General features: G+C 40.6%; 2 protein-coding genes across 3 annotated transcripts; one reads left to right on the forward strand and one right to left on the reverse strand.

Annotated features, from left to right (window-relative positions):
• Positions 1-7: 7 nt before the first annotated feature.
• arl1 (ADP-ribosylation factor-like 1) lies at positions 8-4395 on the reverse strand. Of its 2 annotated transcripts, XM_069671492.1 has the most exons (7): positions 4069-4395; positions 3638-3737; positions 2873-3007; positions 2373-2454; positions 1916-2027; positions 1421-1599; positions 8-1258 (listed from the first exon to the last, which is right to left on the reverse strand). In XM_069671492.1, the coding sequence occupies exons 2-7, from the start codon at positions 3639-3641 to the stop codon at positions 1228-1230; spliced, it is 543 nt and encodes a 180-aa protein (XP_069527593.1). In that variant the 5' UTR covers positions 3642-3737; positions 4069-4395; the 3' UTR covers positions 8-1227. The 2 variants fall into 2 exon arrangements, with proteins under 2 accessions (XP_069527593.1, XP_069527595.1); XM_069671494.1 differs by lacking the exon at positions 4069-4395 and having other exon boundaries at positions 3638-3796.
• Positions 4124-15429, forward strand: LOC138599736 (DENN domain-containing protein 11-like). Its single transcript, XM_069671491.1, has 9 exons — positions 4124-4730; positions 6401-6500; positions 6756-6914; positions 9563-9719; positions 9842-9980; positions 10082-10213; positions 10349-10499; positions 11849-11917; positions 12893-15429. The coding sequence occupies exons 1-9, from the start codon at positions 4328-4330 to the stop codon at positions 13086-13088; spliced, it is 1506 nt and encodes a 501-aa protein (XP_069527592.1). The 5' UTR covers positions 4124-4327; the 3' UTR covers positions 13089-15429.
• Positions 15430-15451: the final 22 nt, after the last annotated feature.

The following is a 15451-nucleotide window of genomic DNA, read 5'->3' on the forward strand; positions in this document are numbered from 1 at the left end:
CACAAAATGGTACAAGCACTGATAGCAGTCTTTACTGAGAATCATTTTCACTGTACAAGCTGATATAAATATTCAACCATAAAACTTTAAGCATAAAGTTAGTGTTCAATAACTGTGACTTATATGCCAAAGCTGTACTCAAGGATTTCAATGGAAAAATGCTTTAACTACTAAACTACTTTTAAAAAAATGTCAAAACACACAAATTAACAGGAGGAAAAAAAACAAAAGAAAAAATGACATTGCATCACCCTCAAGATATCTCACAAAAACAGCCCAAGCTGCAGTAACACTTGGCAAAAGGACAGAAAGTAGATGGTGTTTTTGGAGGCCAAATTTGCTATTAAGTCAAAACACTTCATACAAGTCAGCAGATTGTTAACAGAGAGGTTATGTTATCCATACTGGATTTTATGTGCTGCACTAAATATAGAGATAAAATACTTTATCGATAGTTCAGCATACTTTTATGTAGTAAGTTGGTGATCAAGCAGCTGCCTCTGGGTGATGAAATTTGTCTGTCCTCTGGTTGCTCCTGTCAGGACCTCGAGTTATTGTCAAACCTGTGACGATGTTAATCCTCCTTTGGGAAAACGCTGCCTCCTGCTGGATTTTTCTTGCATCTTCTTGCTGACAGTAGTGCCCATCAACTACTGAACAACTTCTGGCGTCACTACGTGCAAATGACTTGACCCCTCTGGGAGAAGAAAAAGCGAACTGCTGCATTGTCCAGCAGACACCTGATTTCAGAAAGCTACAGAGGTTCAGAGTGGATGGCCTTTTAACACACCTTATTTATTCCTTTTAATCCATTCACTGATTTGAATGTTGATGCTTGCAAATGGATTTATGAAATAGGAAACAGGAAACATTTAACAGGTCTGTTCACAGGTATAAATACTAACTTGTGGCCCATCCATCACTGAGGTCATACAGCTCTCTGAAACCTTCCGTTGTGCCACCAGCATTAGGAGAGATGGGGCTGTGTTTGTGTCCAGTCCAGACATTACTGCAGCTGTCGCTTCTAAGTCCCAGGCTTGAAAGGCGTTAGGCATTGGGAGGGCTTGGCCAAGGCTTCAGGTGGGTTAGAGGTGGGGAGGAGTGCAATCACTGGTCCAGTGGAAAGTGGAAAGTGGAAAGTGGGATGTGGGGTGGGGGTGGGTCAGTCACAAGGCTTCATACAGAAGGGTCAAAGGTCAGGAGTATGTACAGAATGGGTGGGAGCTTTTACTGCCGACTCTTGAGGGAATCCACCAACCTGAGAGAGTAAAGCAAATACAATTCAGCCTCAGTAAACACAAAGAACAGATAACAGGTTGTGCAATATACTTAAAAAAAGTTATACAAAAGGGAATATTTAATCAACATTTTAATGAGCCTTCAACAAAGTAGTGTGCTGTTCAAATGTCATGAAGCATACCATTCCATTGCCTCGTCCAGGCCTGTGCCTTTTAAGGCCGAGATCCTAAAGATCTGCCATTTTCTGTCTTTAAGAGCGGGAAGGCCCAACGCGTTGGCCACCTCAGTGGGCGTCATTGCTTGTTCCATGTCCTGTTTGTTTGCAAATACCACCAGGATAGCTTTCTTCAGCTCTTCCTCCTGAATAAAACACAAGGTTGCAAAATTACATGATGAAAAGCAAAAGCATACAAGTTGAGAGACGACTCCTACGACAGTATGGTTAACAGAAATGGTTTGCAGATATCTTTATTAAGAGAGTAATTAAATGCTAAATCGTCATTAGATGATCCAGAAATGCATTATAACCGCTGCTTTCCGCCTCTACAGCCAAAATCCACTCAAAAGGACATTTTAAAAGTGACTTATAGGGTTAAAATTAGTAAGGGAAAATTAGGGTACACTTCACATCTGGCTTGCTTGAATGTTTTAGGTTGTAGAGAATAGGCCTGCTTACCTCTAACATTGCCACCAGCTCAGACTTTGAGATGCCCATCCTGTCGCGGTCACTGCTGTCAACGACGTAGATGACTGCATCTGTGTTTGAGTAGTAACACCGCCAGTAGGGCCTGTTGAGCAGAAGGGTCATCAGAGGGGAGAGGAGGCAGAAAGGAGGATAGAGAGGTAGAAGAGAAAGTCAGACTTCAGAGTGATTTAGCAAAAGTAGGTTAAAACATGAAATGTACTTGTTTGGAGTTATATAAACAATAACCAATTTGATAAAAATTTAAATTTAGTATCCTAAATATGAAATGTACAAAAACTTGATTTCTCCATTAATACTCAAACTCAAACAAGCATTTCAAAGCTATGACTGTGTTCCACACATTCGCTGGGTTTAGGGTAGGGTTTAGGGTAGGGTTTAGGTTAGCGTGTGCTTAGGAGCACAGCCAACATTCAATACTTCCACCTGCCTGATACTCGTCTGTCCACCCAGGTCCCACACCTGGAACTTCAGATTCCTGAATGTGACTGTCTCGACATTGAAGCCGATAGCTGTACAGAGAGAGATCCCAAAAGGTATGGTGAGAACACAGAAGATGAGCCTGATTATCACCACATCTTATCTGCACGTACAGTGTGATATATCTGCTGCGTACAACAAGTACAATTTCTATTGTCAGGCTATGTAACGTGAGGGAGATTTGGTAAAAAAAAAAAAGAGTATTGTTTGATAGTGACTAAATATAAGAAAGAATGCTTAAATACTGCATTGTGTTAATGTATTAGTAAAATTTAACTGAAAACTGTAGCATATTTTACGCTGTCCCGTCCATTTATCAAAAAACCAGTCCAACTAGACTGGTTTCCTGTGTTTACTTAGCCTCTCCTTCCGCTTGAAAATGGCGTTTGAGAAAGTTCAATAGACATTTAATAACTACAGAAATACAAAATAGAGCAAACCAGTACATACTGGGGATTGTGGTAACCACTTCCCCAACCTGCAGTCGGTACAGAATGGTCGTTTTTCCAGCGCCGTCCAAACCCAGGATCAAAATCCTCATTTCCCTAGTGCCAAACAGGCCTGAGAAGAGACTGAAAAAACCACCTGAATAATAGACAAACACGGGGAACAAATTAGTGCTGAGAAAAGAAACTTTTGATTAATTGATGGATAGAACGTGTACTTTAGGTTTACTTGACAACTAAAACAGCAAATATCTTATTGCTCCATCTTCATCATGAATAAAATGTTTTGGTTTGTTGGTTGTGAAACTCAAGTGAATAGTGAGCTTTTCTGAAAGTGTTTAAACCCCAGTTCTTTGCCTGAGTTGCATAAATAGCCTCGTTCAGTTTCGCTCAGGTGGTTGAACAAGTTAGCTGAGGTTAGCTTAGCTTCAGTAACTAACGTCAAGGCATGACAGATTTAAGTGAAGACTGCAGATTTTCCAATTCCATTAAGCAGTTATTGTTAAAAAAACCCAAAAACATTTATAATTGAACATGTCGTAAAGGGAACGTTTAGGTACTGTCTACATCGAAACCCCATGGTTAAAATACATACGGCATTCACTGTCAATAGGAAACATAAGCTAACTTAGCTAGCCGACAACAGTCGCACTACGCGTTTAATGAAGCAGGCAGACATATAACAGACATACATTGGTATCTTATCATACAGAAGCATGTAAGTAATAAATACCAAAGTATGCTATCAACAAAATATCAAAATACCAACCCATTTCGGTAAAACTACAGTCCTTATATCAGCAAGACAGTTGCAGGTTGGACAGAGACCTTCTTCCGTGTGGTTGACGTGTCGCTGAACTGTGTCAGCACTGTGGATATTGTTATGCAACATTCGACACATTAAAATGGCATGTTGAAGTGTGAAATACACTAAACCCCCAACTTAAAAAACCCCCCACTTATTTAGCGCATTTACATTCTTTTAGATTGCATACATAATAAGTGTAGTTGGACTGTATTATTAAAAATAATACACATGTTTAGCGAAAGTGCTGTTTTGTAAAGCAAGATTCATCCCGACGCTTTGATACAGGATGTATTCAAGAGGCCAAAATTGATAAATGTTCCCAAATGTTTAAAAGCTATTCTTAGTGAAGGGAATTTGGCAGTAACTGGTGAGTGTTTTTGAATGCAGCTCACCTTAGACGAAGGAGTTGCCCTCTCTGAACAGCATCAAATTTATGATCATCTCAGACAAGAGAGATTAAAACATAGATGTTAAAACTGGTACTCGCAACATTAATTTAATACAAAATGCAAACGTTCTGAACAGTTTTGAATAACTTTCCAATGAGGGAATTTCTCTGAGCTGTATCATCCACGGATGGACCTGGTGCCTGTCGGCTGAGACAACATTTACAATCCGCGGTGAGACTGACGAGGCGGGACCGCCGACAGGATGGTTGAGCGGTCGGACCGAGCTCCTCTGCTGGACTGGGAGGAGGCTCCGTCGGCTGAGAAACCTGGCGGAGCGGCACCGGCGACAGCAAACACCAAGGACCGATTGTCGAGCCCCTCCAACAGTCGTGCCTCACCAGGATGCTCCGCGCCGGGGTTTGGGTGGAGCAGCGGTCCGGGGGGTCCCACTCCCGGCAGGTCTGTCTCTAACGCAGACGGCAGCATCGACCCACCCGCGACCTCCATCACCCCAGCGGACAAGGATGAAGCTCTGCATCCCGACACCGAAGAGCATCTCTCGGATTCAGAATCGAGGGAGGTGACGCTGGAGGACAGGATGGTGAAATGGGAGGAAAAGGACCAGATTGTCTCTGTCTTTGTGGTAACATTCAATACTAGATCAGGTGGGACATAAAATATGCAACACGACGTTATCATAGCTTTATTATATGCAACTCAAAATGTTCACACTAAAAGGAAAATAATCATTTTTAAAGACGGGAAAGGAAAAACGAGAAGCCTTCCTCGTCTAATGCAATATGCCTGACGCCCAAAATGAAGAGCGCATGTTTGTAGCAAGTCTGCAGAGCCCTCTCCTACAGGTGTGGCTTTTTCTGACCTGGCCAGAAGTTTAGAGACATGATAAAAAAAGATATGACACAATCTGTAGCCTAAATAGGGAACAGACATGTCATTATTAAAGGATGAGTTCTGTGAGGAAAATCAATCACTTGGGTGACTGCAGTGTTAGCCTATATATTATTAATGAGGGGCATGTTAAAGACACAATAAGCCCCTGTGAAAAGTAGCCAATCAGTTTATTTAACTAGAGGGTAAATTAATACTTAATTAAATAGCAAGATTTAATGTTTTAAGGTGTAAGAAACCTGACTTAATTCCTTAAGACTGGAACTGGGCAATTTTTTTTATTGCAGCACGTAACATGAAGGGGGTGTTGAAGAGGTTTTAACAAGGCTGTCTTTCAAATCCATCTATATCTATCCATTATTAATATCTGCCCAATGGAAGTGTCTGTGGTATCTGTACTAATCTGCTACCATCATGTCATATAGTCTGATGGGGTTTGCAGGAAAGGCCTCAATTTATAGCCAACAAATGAGACTGCAGGTAGATTAGGTGGATCAATTCCTGGTCCGAACAGTCAATACTGTTCACCTGGACTTTCAGTCTGCTGATGTGCCAATGCTCCATGTTTTCTTAGTTCCAGCATCTGATACGATACAATGCAATACGAGAATATGCAGTAGGTAAAGTAGGACATTTGTCTTGGTTTTGAGGGTGTTGTTTGTATTATGTTTTGCTTTAACCATATTTTTTTGAGTTTTTTCTTTTGAAAGAGAGGGAGGGGGAGAGAAATGCAAACAAGGTTTCTTTTTTTTCGGCTAACAAATGAGATTAGACTGAATATATACTAGTAGAGGATAGGATTAGGATTCGTTTCAGTATTTTACTTGTAATAAGCGGATACTTGGGGGATAATTCCATACAGAATTTCGCCAAACATCAAGATATGCATCGCAAATCAAAGCTCAGCAATCCAATTTTGTGCCTTTCACAAATGGGATTGAATTATGTATTAAGAATTGTCTTTTAACAACCTTTTAATACTGGTCAGTCTTGACAAAACACATCTTTGTTATGTACTTTGAACTGCAGGATACTTAAAGCTAAATATAGCTGTCAAAATGGCAATAGAGCATCTTTGGTGTTCAACTGTCTCTGGGGATGATGCAGACCTGTAGGCTCAATCCGATCAGTTTACCTCATATTCTTGCAGAAACATCACTGACTGATGCATGTAGCGAATAATTAGATGGAAAAACACACTGGCTTGGCTGAGTCACCTTCTCTGTCTCCCCGTTCCTTTCAGTCCTTCTGCTCGAGCATCAGCGTCCGACTTAATGAATTCAAAAGAGTCCAGTCTGGCTGTGTCACTGTTCATGAGCATGAAATGAAATTGTGACAATATATTTCCTGTCTGGTGTTGTATCAGCATATATCCTGCATACCTGTGTGTTTTGATATTATTTCCGTTGGTGTGTGGGTGTGATAGGAAACATGCTGGAGTGGTGTCTGCCTAAAGATATGGACCTGGAGGGAGTTGAGTTCAAAGCTATTGCCAGCGGCTCCCACAGAGTCACCACAGACTTCATGTAAGTGTGTGCATGATCTGTAAACCTATATGCACAATAGAGGGAGTTGTTCCCAACCGAAAGGAAAAACAAGTGGAAGAGGCTAATTTAGATTATTAGAATGCGGCCCCATGTCTTCCTCCTGGCAGGACAAAACGACAGAAAGCGTTGCCTGGCAAAAAAAAAAAAAGCCCAGCCATCTGGCAGTGTCTTTTCTTTTCATGACTCATGGCTTCGTTTGTCTCCCTCTCTCCCTCCTTCCCTCTCTGTCCACAGATACTTCCGGAAAGGCAACTACTTCGGCCTCGCCTGCTTTGCCAACATGCCAGTGGAGAGCACGGTGGAAAGGGGAGCGAGGATGAAGTCTGTAGGAATCCTGTCTCCTTCCTACACCTTGCTCTACCGCTACATGAGCTTCCTGGAGCACCAGGTTAGGTAAGAGGAGCTTGTTTCTAAAGCCCTTTTTTAAACATGCTACTGACACTCCTGACAATTTCGCCCAAATTTCCCCCGTGGCTAAATAAAGTATTTCTTTCCAGAAAATTTCGAGACAGTCTGCCCCTGAAATTTTTCCAGAGTTGCCCTTACACACATGTCCCTCACAGTAGGAGATCTCCGCAAAAGTCTGCAAAAAGTCGGGATGAAAACTTTGCATTCACACATGCAGCCCACCCAGACAATGTTGGGAAATTTTTAGGAGTGCAGTGCATGTGTGAATGGGGCTTCAGACAATGGGGCTATTGCACATGACAAAACCCAAATATACTTGGTCATGAAGTACACATTCTGGAGTTATGTACAATATCACACAATTTTCCCAAAGAGATTAAATTTGCCTTGTTGTCATGGAATCATAGGGGGGAAAAACTATTTTAAGCACTCTAAGAACTTTCAGTGTTGCTTCAGATTGAAAGTCAAATAAATTCAGTATATAAGACAAAAGCAAAAACCCATTCTATACATGATTAATAGCTTACAATGGTTTATTATCAACTTTATGACTTATTGTTTTGCAATTGCTTCAGTTTACAAGGGGCAAAAAAGACTCCTAAACACACAATTCTACTTTTGGGACTAGGCTAAGGATACAAAAAAAATGAAAGGAGCAATTCACCCCTGGAAAAAGCCACTGTCAGTCAAAGCTGGTGTTCTCTGCAGTCGATAGAAGCAATAATATCTGAAATTAGCACCGGAGCTGTGGAGAAAGTTGTACATACAGCTTGTGGTTTCGCCCATTCTACATTCCTACAACACCCCATGTGCATTGCGCCCCTCCCTCTGAAAGGAACATCCCAGCAAGAGACACTGGAGTGAAATACTACCATTTTCCAGTCAAGGACATTGATCGCTGCAGGCAATGGCTCAGAGCAGAACAGAATCTGAAATACGACGAGAATATACCAGTGGATCATCTAAAAAAATTTCGGGTCTGCAGTCTACATTTCAAACCTGACGATTTTGAACATGACATGACATTGGAAGCGGGCGTCCTAGATTGAGGAAGTGTAGTTTAGCAAGCTCCCTGGCCTCCGCCAGACTATGTAAAACGCATCATCTGGCGGAGGCTTTCAAGGGCCCATTGGAGAAGCGGATAGCATCCTCCAAAGACACAGAGTGAAATTGCATTTATTTTTTCCTACCATAATGGCATTAGCTCCCCATAATAGCATGATAGGACTGAGGGTGAAAATCTGCGAGCTGGCCATGCAATTAATTCTGTGCAATTACATTGAAGATCTGAACAAAATTTCTTGGCAGTAAAGCTAGCTGTTGAGAACATTTAAATCTGGACCAAATTTGTCAACTGACCAACAGACCAAAAAAAACCAGACTGTTAGCATGGCTTATTCAAAAAAGTTGATCCACACAAGAATTCACTCAACTGTAGGTCCCACCAGCAAGAGGCTTCAAATATGGGCTCATTCACGGCCTCTATAGGCTGCTGGTGCAGCTTTCTGACTCCTCTGAGACAACTTCCTCTTTTCTTTCCCTTTCCATCTCAGATAGACCACTCTCACATTTTCCATGACTGCTTTTTTTTCATGATGTCTTTCAACAACTCTACATTTCCATTATCTTTACACCCTGTTTGTAATTTTGCAGAGGTGGACAGGCCCGTGTGCTTCACTGTTACATCCTAAAAGTTGTCACATCCCTGTCACACTCGTTCATGAACACAGCTCTCTCTTTATTCACTCCCCCTTTCTTTCTGCTTTCCTTTATCCTCCTCCCTCCCCTCCCACAGTTCCCACACTCTGGCCTCTCCTGGCCTTCAGTCATGCAGCGGTCATGCTCCTTACTCATCATTCCCCACGTAGCTTGCTCCAGATTCCTCATCTGTTGACTGCTATGGCAGTTATATAAAGAGCGCACTGTTTGGTCATGAGGTGGTTAAGATATTTAGGAATTTACAGAAACGTTGCCATTTTTCGTCTCTCTACTTCCATGTACTTTACAGGGAAAGCTGTTTAAGAGTAATTTATAAAGCCTTCATAAAAAATAAGTAAAGTAAAGGGTCTAGCTATGTTAGGCAACTCTTTTTTTCTCTGAACTTTGACAGTTTGACAGCATATTTTTCATATTTTTTCCAGACGGATCTTTAGCTCACTGCCCTGGTGGTAGTTTAGTTAAGTCCTGTCTATTGTTACTAAATGAGGGTTTTCAGGCCAAATAATTTGTATTACAAAGAGATGCAGCTGATTATGTGTCACAATACTGTTTCTTCCTTTCTAATTAGTTACTGTTAACCACATTTAATGTGGTAGTATTAAATGTTGCAGAATTCTTTCAAAAAGAAGTTGAGTTCTGTTGGCTGTGTAGATCTATTGGCAGACTTGTGGTAAAGCTACAGCAATTAACTGTAACTTCATGAATGTTTGTTTTGTGTTTAAAGAACACCAAGCACTCTATGCATCCTTTTTTAAATATAAACTGGGATTGATTGGAAGAGCTCTAGTTAGGATCATAGCACTGGAACTATATTTTGATTAAAGTATTTATGTACCTTGTTTCCTGTGTCAATATTATAATCTTACGGTTTAAACGTGTATAAGTTTACAATTATGTTTTGTCTCCTGCTCCAGGCTCCAGCTCCAGTCCCCAGGTCACTACTCTCCCCTAGAGGCCTTCTATGAGGACAAGAGAGCACTTCTGCCACCTAGTGGTGATGGTGTTGTTACTGCATGTCCAGCCAATGCTTGGGGAGCTGCAATCAACCACAGCATGCACCCTGAGATGAAGGTAATAGGAAAATCTATGGTTCTCCAACCATGTCAGCCAGTGTCTCTGTCTCTGAAGATCAGAAGAGTGTTTTTAAAATCTAAATTACTTAGTAAACGTGTGCACCTCTGTGTTTGGACCAGATCACCCACCCTGCAGGCTGTATGTCTCAGTTCATCCGCTTCTTTGGGGAGCAGATCATGGTGCTGTGGAAACTGGCTCTCCTCCGCAGACGCATCCTCATCTTCTCCCCACCACCTGTGGGCGTGGTCTGCTACAGAGGTGAGAATTATCTGGATTTGTGATAAATTGTCCCTTTTTTTTGTCCGACACTCAAGCATCATTTTTTAGAATTTAACCCTCAACCCCTTTTCTCCTCTAAGTGTACTGCTGCTGTTGCCTGGCAAACATCTCCATCCCTGGGATTGGGGTGGCTGTCCCAGAGTTTCGCCCCTTCTTCTATGTTAATGTTGCTGATATCAGCGCACTGGAGAATGAGCTCTCCTACGTGGCTTGTAAGTGGACACTCTTAACATGTTGTAACATGTAACATGTTGTGTGTTCTGTGCATGTGTGAAAAGCCTTGAGTTGGTCTGATACATCTTTTGCACGTATGATTGGCATCTTAAATCCTTTGTTTGTATGCTTAGGTACTACTGAAAAGATCTTTGAGGAGAAGAAGGATCTGTATGATGTGTATGTAGACAATCAGAATGTAAAGACCTACAGAGACGGCCTGAAGCCTCTGCTCCGCCTCAGCACTGCAGACAGAGAGAAGTATCGCAAGCTCACTGAACAGAGGTAGGTAATACTGCTAACAACAAGACCTCTGCCTGCAATTAAAGGCTAAGGATGGTGTTTTGTATTTTCCACATTTCGACAAAATTTAGAGCCATTCCAAAAGACAATAACTACTTTTATATCCTATTCCTCTGTCGCATAGAGTGCAATTGGTGTCCGAAGAAAAAGTGATCACTGAGTCACACTGGGTGGTGTGTTCATTTATCACCATGAATACGGGCAGTGTAGTTTATTTTTTGCCAGTCATACATACAGGTGCTGTAAATACTTACATTTGTAATAGCCCCCAACAAATAGCCTATGTCCTTCTGTTTGAGTGAACTTTGTAATATACAAAGTGTGCAGCTGCTTTGGGAAGTTACTAATTATATATTAATAATGATATATGTTTTTGAGCTGTTTTTCAGTAGAACATGCAAAAAGGATGTAGTCAATAAGTAAAAATCATATGATTAATCTGTTTTCAATTGACTTTTTAACTATTACAAAAATAAAGAACAAGCCAGCCCTATCCGAACACAACAAACTGCTCACCTAATGTAGCAAATGCAGACATTGCAGAACAAACGTCCTTTTTCTGAGGGATAAAATACTTCAAATCTATCGATTGAGCAGGTTTGTCTCAGATTAATGGATTCTATAATAATCACAAAAACCAAACATATGCGACAAACCGACACATTATAAATAATTAGGTTAATCATCTTAACCCTGGCAAAGTAGGACATCGGCCAAATGCCATGTAACAGAAGATCATGTTATGCACATCACATACCACATAAACCACATAATGTATAAGTTATTAATGGATTTTATTGTTAAAATAGTGCATTTTTGTTGTGGATTTTCTTTAACACAAGGTCATTTTAAGCGTAGTCACCGAAGGGCAATGGCACAGGCTAAGGGATGCCCTTCAGTTGGATGTTGAATGAACTAATATTAACTTTGATGGTCACCAGAGGATGAGTTGCATTTAACTTTTCATCCCGTGCCACCGTCAGGACAAATTTATGTCCGCTACTTTGGTTTATGTCCAAATATCTGCCAAACTAGTGACATTCCTGTCAGCCTTAGCTCAGCTTTTTTTTGTTTAGTCTTAATTTTATCATGCTTACACACTAAATGTAAGCATAGTTACTACCATACCTGCCAACTCTTTAATTAACATTTCGCCATGCTAACATTAGCATTTAGCTCAAAGCACCACTGTGCTTGAGTACAGCTTCATTAAACTGCTTAAACAAACATTGTACCACAAGGAAACACTGTTTGATTACATATCTTTGTAGAATTCCTGTATATTTTTAATGGAAAGGCTACAAATAAAGGGTGTGTTTGTGTGTTTGTAGGCAGATGTTGCTGTACTCTCAGGAGGAAAACGGAGACTGTGTGTCCAGTGAAGAGGATCTCTTTATTCTGTGAGTACAACACAATTCATTTAACCAGCCAGCGGAGAAGGGTCAGCACAGTTGTAAACTTAATATTGAATCAAAGAATCATTGAGTCTAACAGAATCTCCTGACACATCCTCCTCTCACAGCCACTGTAGTCTTTAAATCAAAGGCCCTTAACAGACCTGGTATTAACATCTGGTTTTCATGATCGGATCACAATTGGACAGCCTTAAGTAAAGGTCTGAACTCTCCCAGGATGGATTGAAGACACTTGCAGTTATCAGAGTTTAATAATGCAGCGCAGTGATGACACCGATCTGTGTGTGTTTTTTATGCTCTGGCCCTGACTCAATAACATTGCGATATGTCTGTAATTTCTGCGTTACTATAAAGTATAAACTAGGTATCCACATGCTGTCATATGTCTATCAGCTGTGTAGTTCATATATTTCACTGATAAATACAGCTGTAGAGGAGCATCAGGCTTCATGATCCAAGTTTCATATCACGTCATCACTTCAGTCCGTACTCACCCGCCCCTCCCTCACTCCGAGCGCCTGCACAGCAGCTCTCCCCCTCTCTGTGCTGTCAGTCTGCATCACACTTTTTTGTATTTTACGATCTTTTTAAAGTCTTAAGGTGAATGAGGCTCCGTGTTCATTTGCAAACAGAGCGGGAAAGTGAGATCCGATCACAAGTGGTCACCGGAGACGCATTTGGAGACGCATTGAAATGCAAAGTGTGAACACTAGTACTTAGAGCTGACCTCTTGTGATCGGATCACCCAGGACACAATAATACCAGGTCTGTTAAGGGCCAAACAGTGCAAATTTGTGCTACATTTTTTTGTCCCTTCTCCATGTCATTGCTGCTATTGTTCAGCATAGAAACAAGAAATTAAATCCACAGAAATGTGGGAGGAATTCATAGAGGACAGGGGGAAGAGAACACTTATTTTCATAATTGTTACCAACCTCCTTCTACATCTTGAATATCCAGGTTTTTTCTGGAGCAGAACAACAGGATTTTCCAGACCCTCAGTGAGGTGGCAGGGAGCTCCGATCCCACGCTGACCCAGGAGAGTGTGAGAGCCATGGGTCTCGATCCCCACGGAGACAGGCTGTTCCTGCTCCACCTGCTGGAGATTTATGGCTATGACAACTTGATGGTATCGGAGCAGCTGTGCTGCAGTTGAAAGACATCAGACCGCTGGCTTTCTGCTTTTCATCACTGCTGTTATAAAAGGGGGCTGACCTTTGAGTGCTGCACTACTGGCTTCTTGGGAGTCTTCGGGACAGTTTGAGCCTCCAGGAATTTCTCTGGTATAACATTTGGTTGTAAATGTCCCTGCACTTTTTTTGTTCACTGTGGTTCTGCTCCTTCACAACCTTATGGCAAGAGTAACAATAACAGTTATCTCATGTATCATTGCCAACAGTAATATGGTTATAATGATACATGAAACAGCCTCATGGAGATAAACTCACACACCTGCGGTATTTAAATGCCATGGATGGCAGGTCCAAGCCCTAGATAAACACTAAAATTGCCTGAGATGTACTCAAACTTCAAGCTGAATGAAAAGTGACTTCCTCCAAAATAAAGCAGTGTTTTGGAGATTTTCAGAGAAAAGAACATGTACTAATTTATGATAGTGAAAGAGAGGTAGCCTTCCTGTAAATAATCCTGGTTTTGTTCCTTTATGTACAGTGTGTCAGCGTATGTGTAATACCGGGTTCGCCTCTCTGCCAATGTTGCTATCCTTGTATCAAGTGCTGGATTTAAACATTTAATTTTTAAGTCTGTGTCAAAATCAGGGCCTCATTTATTGGCATCTATTTCATGACACTTCAAGCAGGTCAAACCACCTCTGTTCTAGGAGCCGTGTCTGTAAGCATTTCTGTTTAAGAGGCATTAATGTGACAAATAAGAGGTTTTTATTTTTGGCCGAAGACCAAAACAGTTTCTAGTGATGTCCAACAGTCAAGGGTGATGTCCACGTGAACATATAGGCAGTTTGAAATGGCTGTTCAGAGGAATAAGCTTTTACACAGAGTGCGGTTTAGGTACTCTTGCTTTTCTCATATGTCCAGTTGTGTTTGCAGCTCTGGTATCAAGACAGGCGTTCAGGGAGTGACTTCATTCTGTCATATAATCCTCTCAGTTCAGAGATACCAAGGTCATTTTTCAAACAGCTATTATCTGCAGAATAGATTATAGAATCAGTTCAGACACATTTCTATGACTTTAAAGCTCTGTACATTTTAAAGCACATCACATTAGCATTTACATACTAGCTCTGCTAATATCAAAATAGAAAAGTTGTACTTACTGGTTGATTCTGTTATGTATAGCAGTTGATACATGAAGTGACAAAAGAAACACTACATCAGGTTCTTTGTTATTGGGAACCTTAAAGTTGCATAAATCACATTTTGGCCACAAGAGGGAAGATTATCTGAAAATGACAGAAACACAGCAACTATTTCTTTAAGTCTTAGTGGCTAACCTGTTTGCACAAAATTGCCTAATTACACATCCTGTCAACACTTTGCATTCATTTTGAGTCCTGGTTTTTTGCCTGTTTCTACTTTCATCCTCAACAACTCATGAGAAAACTAGCTTATAATCGTTTAGCTGCTTGCTGTTGGATTCTCTTAACTAGCTAGCTACTCCTGTGTAGCACTAGATAGGTAGCATACATCTGGCTTATTGGAACATTTTGCCTAAAAACAGTGGCATGATAAAACATGGTTGATGAGTACAGTTGTACTGAAACATTAAGTAAACTTTCGATAAACCAATAACTAGAGCTAGTCAAGAGGCTAAACAAGATCCAAAAAGGTCAGTGAATATTCCCTGAATTTTTTTTCAACAGCCTGTTTCATTTAAGAGATCATCTTTGAGACTCTAAGTTAAATGTTTTGGGGTATATACACTTCAGAGTTACCATTACTACATTATTACTACATATAAAATACATGCACTGAAAGAAAAATCCATCAAAACCACAACACTTGAAGTCAATGATAGTTTATCTGCCACACACTAAGCTAACCTGGTGGATGTAGGATGTACTCCTAAAACAAACTCAAGGTTATTCTTTCATTTACCATTTCATACTGATTATTTGTATCCATTTCATTTTTAAATATTGTTTATTTCGTGTATTTAACTGTGAATCATTTTGAGTGTAAATATTCTGCTGTAACTTTACCTTTGAAGAAATGGGATCAGTTGAATGTGTTTTATAAGACAATTATGATCCCACAGAGCCTCTGTATCACTGAAACCCTCATCTAATTATGTTTCAACTGTCTGCTGTAAGAAATATCAACCTTCACGCCACATTGCATGGCACCTTAGAAAACCTGTACAGAGCTGACGCAGCCGTGTTTGTAGTGTAAGAGACAGTCTGACTCATGTTAAAACACCTTCACTTTATTTATTTTACTGTAAATCATTTCAGAAATAAAGTGCACCACCACTTGTAAGAAAACAGTTCTCAGTCTGAATATAATCTATTAAAGATAATTGCTGAATTGCACTTGTGGAATT

This window comes from Semicossyphus pulcher, unplaced genomic scaffold, assembly GCF_022749685.1.
Source record: "Semicossyphus pulcher isolate SPU_LCO1_2020_fin unplaced genomic scaffold, fSemPul1.0.p SCAF_20, whole genome shotgun sequence".
Taxonomy (NCBI): Eukaryota; Metazoa; Chordata; class Actinopteri; order Labriformes; family Labridae; genus Semicossyphus; species Semicossyphus pulcher.

Coding starts and splice junctions, on each gene's coding strand:
- arl1 (XM_069671492.1), bottom strand. Junction 2,028..2,372: donor GGTGGACAGACGAGTATCAG/GCAGGTGGAAGT, acceptor TCTGCTCAACAG/GCCCTACTGGCGGTGTTACT. Junction 1,600..1,915: donor AGCTGGTGGCAATGTTAGAG/GTAAGCAGGCCT, acceptor TGTTTTATTCAG/GAGGAAGAGCTGAAGAAAGC.
- LOC138599736 (XM_069671491.1), top strand. CDS start 4,328: ATGGTTGAGCGGTCGGACCGAGCTCCTCTGCTGGACTGGGAGGAGGCT. Junction 4,731..6,400: donor AACATTCAATACTAGATCAG/GTGGGACATAAA, acceptor TGGGTGTGATAG/GAAACATGCTGGAGTGGTGT. Junction 11,918..12,892: donor GAAGAGGATCTCTTTATTCT/GTGAGTACAACA, acceptor TTGAATATCCAG/GTTTTTTCTGGAGCAGAACA.